This window comes from Alosa alosa, chromosome 18 (assembly GCF_017589495.1).
Source record: "Alosa alosa isolate M-15738 ecotype Scorff River chromosome 18, AALO_Geno_1.1, whole genome shotgun sequence".
Lineage (NCBI taxonomy): Eukaryota > Metazoa > Chordata > Actinopteri > Clupeiformes > Clupeidae > Alosa > Alosa alosa.
Genome location: NC_063206.1, coordinates 3,763,244 through 3,773,243, shown reverse-complemented (window position 1 = coordinate 3,773,243; position 10,000 = coordinate 3,763,244). Strand labels below are relative to the sequence as shown.

The following is a 10,000-nucleotide window of genomic DNA, read 5'->3' as shown; positions in this document are numbered from 1 at the left end:
AGCAATAAAACCCAAGTGTGCAGAGTACTTACTCAGTAGATAAATGTCCATCTTGCCCCTCCGGGTGGGTCTTCGTGTCCAGTTTAATTTTGGGACATGGAAAAGGCTTCCAATACCCACAAGTCCAGAAGGGAAGAAAAGCCTTTGCGCTAATGTCACGCGCGGCGCCTTGAGTTCGATGGTGCAAAAGGTCCCACCTCTTTGCAACAAAAACACTCCATATCCGTAGGCATTATCTCACAGCACCGGCAGGAACACCACCATTTCTCCGTGATACGAGGCTGTGTTGTGGCTGTGCTTACAGCTGCTTGCTCTGCACGCTGTCTCTCAATCTCTCTCTCCTTTCCGCGCCACGCAGCTCTTCCTCCGTGATATTCAGGCTCAAATAAATAAGGACGCCTCATCAAACTCAAATGTTTCCTCCTCGCCTTCATAAAACTCCGTGAGCTTCATCATCCGACATCCTTGCAATAGCCTAGTTGCCAACTGTTTGCACTAACTCCAGTCCACAACTAAAGCGCAGTATTCACGTGACTTATCAGCTGTAGTTTTCGCTCCTGCTCGCCTTTCGACTTTATCGTGACTAAATTCAAGATGGCTGCAAACGCTAAACTTTGTGAAGACACTGTCTGTATAAATCGCCTTGTAAGTAAACTACCAGTGCTTTTTTCAAAGTTCTCAATGTCTCGTTTTAAATGTCAGGGCCCTGGGAAGTATACCAATGAAGTGTGGAGATCGTTGAGCCCTCGTAAATGGTGTAAAACAGTGATTTATTTGCATGGCTAGACCGATGCCGAGGCACCAGCATTAGCCGCCTTGTTGGTAGCATCGGCTAACTAGCCAGATTTGAGTGCAGGGGACAAGCCGAGATGGGCTATGAGACATAGGTTCACACTCGGCGTCATGTTTCAAAACACTTTAGGTCAAAATCACACCGGAATTCTCCTTTAAGTTTAAAATAAAAGTGTTTAAATTGATTTTTTTTTCCTTCTGGTCCTTATCTGAAATAAATAATTAAAAAAAATCAATAATTATCGATATCGACTGATAAGAAATACTTATATCGTGATACAGTTTTCAGCCATATCGCCGAGCCCAAGTGTGTGTGTGTGTGTTCTAGAGAGAGTTTCAAATCCTGTAATGAGGTGTGTGTGTTTATTATTGTGTGAGCATAATTAAGAAACAAAAATTGTTGTTGAACAAATTAATTAACACAAAGTGTGTGTGTGTGTGTGTGTGTGTGTGTGTGTGTGTGTGAATGCCTGCGTGCATGCGTGTGTGTGTGCATATGTGTGTGTGTGTGTGTAGTTCAGGAAATCAGCGCTACATCATGCAGCTCAGGAAGGTCACACTGCTGTGATACAGAAGCTTCTGGAACATGGGGTCGATATCCATCTAAAAGACCGGGTAAGACCTTACACACACACACACACACACACACACCCCTATCACACCTTGCACCTATCACTACAACACCACCATTTACCCTGAATACTCCAAACTGTCCATGAGGTGTCACATGCACTGTTGTTAACATGTGTGTATATGTGTATTGTAAACATGGCTCTGTGTGTGTGTAAAGAGCCCATCTTTAATGTGTGTGTTTGTGTGCGTGCGCGTGTGTGTAATATTTTTCTTTATTTAATATTCCAAAGACCCTAGACATCACCATCATGTATATAGTAAAAATGTGACTAATATTGAAATAGGTTGTTCTTTCGATTTGTGAATGCTCTTGTTTCAACTCTAAGCTGTTAAAATGTCAGCCACTTGCTGCAAGCACCACAAATGTGTGATTCAATGCAAATTAATCATTCTTTGTACAAACCTGTTTTGTGAGGACTGCAACTGTGACTGACTGCAAAGTAAGTGAAAGTAGTTTATCTAACAAAGGTAGTGTATCCATCTGAAGATGACGATGCCATGTCTACCCGTAGTGCAGCTATGAGGAGTAGCACAAAGCACTGTGTGTTTGATCAGACCTGTCTAAACCTGTAACATATTTCCATCAATGTTTGGATCTGTAAAATCTTCTCCTGTGTTAAGATCCAAATAAAAGCATTAAAATGTGTGAGCGCATGTGTGTACAGTAGATAGGTGTATTCATGTGTATGTGTGTGTGTGTGTGTGTGTGTGTGTGTGTGTGTGTGTGTGTGTGTGTTGTAGCTGCACAGCACAGCAGTGCACTGGGCGTGTAGGGGAGGCAGTCTGGCTGCCCTGAAACTTCTGCACTTCCACGGAGCGAACCTTAACGCCAGAGACAAGGTGTGTGTGTGTGCGTGTGTGTGTGTGTAGCATGTCTGAAGATGCAGGTAATAGGCTAAAATGCTTGAGCAGGCCAAGGAAAGTGGGAATCATTGCTGTAGATGTTGAAGAATATCATTCTCTAAATCTGTGTGTGTATGTGTGTGTGCGTGCCCTACTTTTGTGTGTGTGTGTGTGTTTGTGTGTGTGTGTTTGTGTGTGTGTGTGTGCACAGCTCTTTAGTGCTCCTCTGCATGTGGCCACCAGAACAGGACACTACCATGTGGTGGAGTACCTCCTCAACAATAAAGTCAAAATCAACAGCCGAGACCGGGTACAATACACACACATACACACACACACACACACACAAACACACACACACATGGTCAGTTGGACAGTAATGGTATGCTGAATGCTGTTTGGTCGATTAGGAGGGAGACACCGCCCTGCATGATGCTGTGAGACTCAACCGCTACAAGATTTCCAAACTGCTTATCTTGTCCGGAGCAGATACACGCATTGCCAATATCGTGAGTTACACACACACACACATACACACACAAGAATAAGCATGTGTGTGTACATATTGTTGGGATGTTATTGTTTGTGTGTGAACTAATCACTAGAGCAGTGCAAACACTCTGTACCTGATCCATATCTGTGTTGTGTGTGTGTGTGTGTGTGTGTGTGTGTGTGTGTGTGTGTGTGTGTGTGTGCAAGCACTCTTTTGTTTGATCCATATCTGTGTGTGTGTGTGTGTGTGTGTGTGTGTGTGTGTGCAAGCATTATGTACCTGAGCCATATCTGTGCAAAGCTGCAGTATACCTCAGGTAATTTTAAGATCTGTTATTCCTCCTGCAAGTTCAGATCCAATTAAAAATATGCGTGTGTGTGTGTGTGAGTCTTAGAAGGGACTGAGGGCTATGGACCAGTTGAACTCATGGCAGTCTGACACCCTGGAGACGCTGCAGAGGATGGAACAGCTCAGAGACCTGTAGAAGAAGACCATCACACACACACACACACACACACACACACACACACACACACACACACACACACACACACACACACACACACACACACACACACACACACACACACACACACACACACACACACACACACACACACACACACACACACACACACACACACACACACAGAGACCTGTAGAAGACCATCAGACATCATACACACAGCCGTGGCCCACTGGTTAGCACTTCGGACCTGTAACCGGAGGGTTGCCGGTTCGAACCCCGACCAGTAGGCACAGCTGAAGTGCCCTTGAGCAAGGCACCTAACCACTCACTGCTCCCCTCGCTGTTGCTGTTGATGCTGGCAGCTCACTGCGCCGGGATTAGTGTGTGCTTCACCTCACTGTGTGTACACTGTGTGCTGTGAGTGTTTCACTAATTCTCGGATTGGGGTAAATGCGGAGACCAAATTTCCCCTCACGGGATCGAAATAGTAAATATACTTATATATACACACACACACTCAGAGACCTGTAGAAGACCATCAGACATACACACACATTACATTGCATTACCTTTAGCTAAAGCATTTTTAACCAAAGTGACTAACAACATGATAAACAGTTTAAGTTTTAAAGCAATTCTCTCAACAATTTTAGGGCAATTTAAAAAGGGTAGAGTACAGTAAGAATAAGTGCATCAGTGAGTGCTGTTTTTAAACAGTTGAGTGTCAGTTCAAGACAGGTGGCAAGTGCTAGGATCAGCAAGACTAGTTGTAAGTAGTGCTATGAGAGGAGATGTTCTCGGTCTTCTTTTTGACACACACACACACACACTCATACACACACAGAGACCTGTAGAAGACCATCAGACATACACACACACTCATACACACATAAACACACACACTCACATACACACACATACACTCATACACACACACACACAAACACACACTCATTCACACACACACACACACACACACACACACTCACATACACACACATACACTCATACACACACACACACAAACACACACTCATTCACACACACACACACACACACACACACACTCACATACACACACATACACTCATACACACACACACACACACACACACACACACATACACACACACACACTCACATACATACACAATGCATATACTCTAACTTGAGCTATAGTGACTCGCTCAGTTGCAGGTGTTTTTTAGACGGTGATGAACATACTAATTAGCGTATTTGAACTTGCAGGTGGTTCAGAAGCCTTTGCTTTTTGACTTGTGAGTGATGGTTTTTAAAAGACACTGTCCTAATAACCTTCTCTAATTTAATTTTTTGCTTTTCTCTAATTTAATTGAGGAAAGAAAAAATATCAATGTTGAGTTGACATTAAAATAATATGTATGCATGAGCCAAAGCTCATTTCATTGTGAAAATATAAAAGTCCTTCAAATACCATGACACAATAAAACATGTTATGAAGGTGATATAAAGTTTATGGCATTTGGAATGATAATGATTAAATGATGATGAACATGGAATCAAAGATTCCTGTCTGGTCTGAAGTTCTTGAGTTGGCACAGAACTGGAGTGATGATGATGATGGTGGTGGTGATGATGATGGTTCTAGTGTTCATTGTGATGGGTGCAGTGCATCTGGGACATTGAGGTATTATTGAAGACAGCGAGCATGTTCAGTGGTGTGTGTGTGTGTGTGTGTGTGTGTTAGTGTCTGTGTGTGTCTGTGTGAGACATTAAGGGATTGTTGATGGCAGCGAGCACGTGCAGTGGTGTGTGTGTGTGTGGGGCGTCGTGGCGACTGAACCAGAGGAAGGGGTCCTGCTGCTGTAGCTGATTGGATGCCACACTGCTGCGCTCCTGGTGGCTTCTGGGAAAGCGCCGGCTTCGGGTGGCCTCCACTTCCTGTTTGGACAGGAAGTTAGTCTGGTAGGTGGAGGTGACCTCAGCTGCTGGTCCGGGAACGTTCATGTGACACAAGCAGAAATTAGAGTTCTGCTGTCGACGGTCGCCTACATACTTCCTACGGCCCAGACCCTACACACACAAACACACACGAGCAGAAATGAGAGTTATGCTGTCGACGGTCGTCTACATACTTCCTACGGCCCAGACCCTACACACACAAACACACACGAGTAGAAATGAGAGTTATGCTGCCGACAGTCTTCTATACATTTCCTGTGTGCCTACACACACATATACATAACCAAACACACATAAATACACATATCTCACATATATATTAACGTACACAGACACATGGACACTCAAAGACACACACAGGCATAAACACTTTATTTTAGGGAGCTCATTAGCCAAAACTAAATCTAGCACATATAATTTGTTTGTATTCGTTCCCACTAAATTCTACATTAAGCAACATCATTAATTTAATCGTTAGGCCTGTAATCACCAATTTCTTATTCTTACTGAATAGGTCTTCTATCTTTGGTACATCCTTAATAATCAACTCGCAGGTCTCAGCCTATGATTACTGATGTACAGTATAATAAGGATCAGAATAGCAGGCACATGACCTATACAGTGAATATGAATGAGTGACAGAATAGGTTAATAGAAGAGGTTGCCTGTTTAATGCAGACCTTATTGGGGACTAATACAGATGTGTTACGTGTTAAAGGATAATGCCAAGTTTTTTGGAAATTAGCTTATTTTCCATTTAGTCAGAGAAGAGGATGCATATCCTTTTTTGTGTGTGCAATAACCCAGTCTAGCTCCATTAGCTTAGCGTAGCATAATAACCCAGTCTGGCTCCATTAGCTTAGCATAGCATAATTCATTGGAACTTTGTTACACCAGTTAGCCTAGCTTCCTTTTAAACTAATTTACATGTACAAAAATGTTGGTGTGTTTCTTTATGGATAACATTCATTCCCTAGTGAAGATAAAGTGAAACATGTACACACTCACTTCACACATACTTACACACACACTCAAACACACATACACACTCACCCCGTCAAACACATGGATGCTGGTAAGTAGAGAGGAGCGGTTGTCGTGGGCGGAGTAAGGGAAGTGTGACTCCGCCCAGAGTGGCTGACTGGTTTTGGGGGACACTTGGGGCTCCTCCCCCTGCCGCTCTGTCTGATGAGGACTCACACCCCCAACCTGTAATACACACACATACACACACACCACTTCCCTCAGTTCACATATACTCACATCCCTCTAGAGAAACATACAGACAGGGCCGGCGCTAGCCATTTGGGTGCCCTAAGCACAAATGCTTGGTGGTGCCACACCCACCCACCCACCCACCAACCAACCAACCAACCAACCAACCACCACCACCAAAGGAATAAAAACCATTCAGAATTTCTTAGTTAGTTTGTTTTTTAATTGCAGTTTCACCAACAGATGTCGCCCTTGGCCTAGTATGAACCTCTTGGAAATGACCACATAGAACAACAACTAGTAAATTTATCTAAAGCTGTCTAATTTGGCAAAATCATATCACGTTCAGTTGCAGGGTTTTTCCAAAGTTCACCTTACCAAGAGCCGTTTCCCACTCATCATTTCATTACGTTGTGAAAGTGTCAGCGTAGCGTTACTTTTTCACTACACAATTAGATCGTTTGATCATAATTGATAACAAACGCCAAAAAAGCGTCCTGAAATGCAAAGCAAACTAGGCTAATAGGCTAACGTTACCTGACTATATCTCTGATGGCTAAAAGAAATAGCAAGCCCAGTTTAAGCATCAGAAATAGCATTGCTAGCTAGCAACCTAAGGAAGGATTGCTAGTCTTATGCACCGATTGCTAACGTTAACAGAAAACAGCAGTGTTGAATTGCATTCAATAACCCATAATCCATATCCACAACGTAAAATAACTAGCTAGCCAGCATCAATCATTTGCAACGTAACACTTGAACATGAACATGGCTAGTAGGAGCTTACGTAAGTTTATTGACGGTAGTATTATTACCTGGCATAAGCATAGACATGCATACACGTAAGGGCTACAAAACTATTACTATTATTAACTTTATTTATTTAAAACATTGTCTTAACTGCAAGTGAAGCGCAGCATCATCCCGCTGTCTCTTCTTTTTCCTTTTTTCCGCCCCCGACTCTTTCTTTTCTTTTCGAGGCGATGTCTACTGTCGGCCAAATTTGAGACTGAGGTGTAATCGCACAGACCACTGGGAGGTGGGGGAGGGGGGCACCAGAGCGAGACTGGAGAGAGGGCCGCACAGGAGATTCACCTTTTTCTGTATTGCTTTTGCATATTAACATGCTTTAGACATATTTTATTTGTTATTTATACTAGTAGCCTATTGTGGTGATTTTTCACGACCCAGATTTTTTGGTGCCCCCCCAGGCACTTGGTGCCCTACACGCAGTGCGTGATGTGCGTGTGCAGAGAGCCAGCACTGCACACACACTTAAAGGAACCATATGTAAGAAATGTATTTCAATTTATCATAAAATGGCCCTGATATGTCACTAGACATTAATAAAACATGTTCATTTCAAATACTTATATCACTGACAACAGTAGTCCGGCCAGCATATTGTAATTTAAAAAGTGAAGTTGCAGCCCTCAACTGATGTTGATGTTGTGTTTTGTCATGTCATGTTGTGTTTTGGCCTGATGCGCCACCCTCTACCTATCTACTAATCACAAAGTCAATAGTGTTTTGGCATCCGGGTTGGCAACCTCGAGTCAGGGGGGAGGGGGAGGGGATACACCGCTCTACAGTAATCTGAAAGTGATTGCAGTACCAGTTTTGGCCACAATCTTACATATGGTTCCTTTAACTAGCCCACACACGCTGTAGTGCTACTGGGCACTAAACATCTCATTCCTCGCACATACCTCAACACACACACACACACACCACTCACACTACTCACACGCATACACATACACAAACACATGTACACAGCAAACACACACATACTCTCTATGTGTAAGCAGCCCACCGATTGAAAACAGTCTGCCATTCCTGCACTGTTTTTCCTTCACTTCTCTTCTCTCCTCTCCTCTCCTCTTCTCTCCTCTTCTCTCCTCTCCACTTCTCTCGTCTCCTCTCCTCTTCTCTCGTCTCTCTCCTCTCCTCTTCTCTCCTCTTCTCTCCTCTCCACTCCTCTTCTCTCCTCTCCACTCCTCTCTTATTCTCTCCTCTTCTCTCCTCTCCACTCCTCTCTTATTCTCCCCTCTCCTCTTGTCTCGCCTTCTGTGTTTTTCTTCTGGCCTCTCCTGTCCTGTCCTCTCGTCTTGTCTTGTCTCGAGTCTGGCCTGTGCTGGGTTATGTGTTGAGGATGTTCTGGCTGTACTGATCAGTGCTTCACTCACAGCTTGTGTGGACTCCAGAGTTCTAGAACATCACCAAAGAAACTTCTCTTTATGGCATCACTGCTCTGCATCACAACCAAAGATTCTAGAACAGAGCTCTGTTCTAGAATCTTTGATCACAACCATCTGCTGCACCTGTAATCTGAACACAAAGCACTGTTCAGGGTAGCCCTGAATGGGACTTACAGTAAGACTACTGTTACTGCTACTGTTACATTATAGCCTTCCTTCATCAACCCAATGCACCTACAGTATGTAGGGGAGACAAGGGCCAGTTGTAACAGGGGACGGTCGTAACACCTTGAATTCCTCCAATCAGAAACAAGCTAGTGATGACACTCATTGTGCTCATGCACAGTTAGTTTCCCTCCTTTCTTGCTTAAGTGAGTGTCATCACTCTAGCTTGTTAGCCTGACGAGCCAGACCCACATTAAAATGTAGGGTCTGGGCACTCACCGTTGGCAGTGCTCAGTCCAAGGGGCGGGATAATCGGTTGTCTTTCAAATTCTCTCTGCACGCAATAGGACAGCGCTGACAGCGCTATGAGTCCCATGGGTTTTCCCACCAGCGGAGCTAGTTGGCTAGTTCAAACTTTTGCCAACTTAAAAAAAAAGCTTAACGTGTCACGCTGTTCGTCAACAGCAACATCCATCTTCTTTGTTTTCAAGTAGCAGGGAATTCAAGCCAAACCGTTGCAACTCTGCCATCAATCATTATGTTAAGCCCGCCTAACGTCTTTACACGATTTGATTGGCCTAATAGAAGTTTAATTTTTCCAGCTCACAAGCCAACAGAGAGTTGCTAGACTAGCCCTGGCAGCAAATGTAATTCGCTGCCGCTAGGGTGCGTCTAGATTTCTAGGCTTGTAGCTTGTTTCTGATTGAAGGAATTCCTGAAATACATTAGAGTGCCACCTAGTGGTCGAATTGTCTTTCTTGTCTGGGAGTGATTTTTGTAGCACATTTACTTACATAAGACTTTTTATGACAAATATACATTACAAATGGACATTTATTTCCAATTTGTAGCATGTTTATTAAACATGAGAACAGTAGGCTATGATTGTGGATAGAAGTTGAATTTTTGTGGATCATGCATAGACAACTGTGGTAGGCTATGTTATACTATAGTATAATAGTATACTGACAGATGCATGATATCAACATTGATTGGTGGTTTTGACCACCAGGGGGAATTAACAAAAACACATGATATGAGCAATGACAGACTTCAGGAGCTTTGCTGCGGTGGCTTATAAAGCAGTGGTGTGTGTGCCTGAGACAGTGAGGAGTGCCATGGACTTGTGAGGGACCTAGTGCGTTTTTGTACAGGCTCATGAAATAGGCTAGCCGCTAGAGGAACATTTTTAAATGCATCAATGACACAGCTTCTTTTACAACTTGTTAAACATCTCGTTTTTAGTAG

The 10,000-nt window shown here is 43.5% G+C and overlaps 2 protein-coding genes across 4 annotated transcripts in view; one reads left to right on the top strand and one right to left on the bottom strand.

Annotated features, from left to right (window-relative positions):
• Positions 1-3,324, top strand: part of ankrd2 (ankyrin repeat domain 2 (stretch responsive muscle)) — a 10,635-nt gene extending 7,311 nt beyond the window's left edge. For 2 of the 3 annotated variants that reach the window (XM_048270118.1, XM_048270116.1), the window contains 5 exons: positions 1,309-1,407; positions 2,167-2,265; positions 2,480-2,578; positions 2,679-2,777; positions 3,156-3,324. In XM_048270118.1, the coding sequence (XP_048126075.1) occupies positions 1,309-1,407; positions 2,167-2,265; positions 2,480-2,578; positions 2,679-2,777; positions 3,156-3,245 (486 nt within the window). In that variant the 3' untranslated portion in view covers positions 3,246-3,324. Of the gene's footprint in view, positions 1-1,308; positions 1,408-2,166; positions 2,266-2,479; positions 2,579-2,678; positions 2,778-3,149 lie in introns of all 3 variants that reach the window. The other variant, XM_048270117.1, reaches the window with a different exon arrangement.
• Positions 3,325-4,702: 1,378 nt separating this feature from the next.
• On the bottom strand, positions 4,703-8,300 carry tex36 (testis expressed 36). The gene is made up of 3 exons (XM_048270134.1): positions 8,203-8,300; positions 6,225-6,380; positions 4,703-5,282 (listed from the first exon to the last, which is right to left on the bottom strand). Exons 1-3 carry the CDS (start codon positions 8,221-8,223, stop codon positions 4,953-4,955), a joined length of 507 nt encoding a protein of 168 aa, XP_048126091.1. The 5' UTR covers positions 8,224-8,300; the 3' UTR covers positions 4,703-4,952.
• Between the last annotated feature and the right edge of the window lie 1,700 nt (positions 8,301-10,000).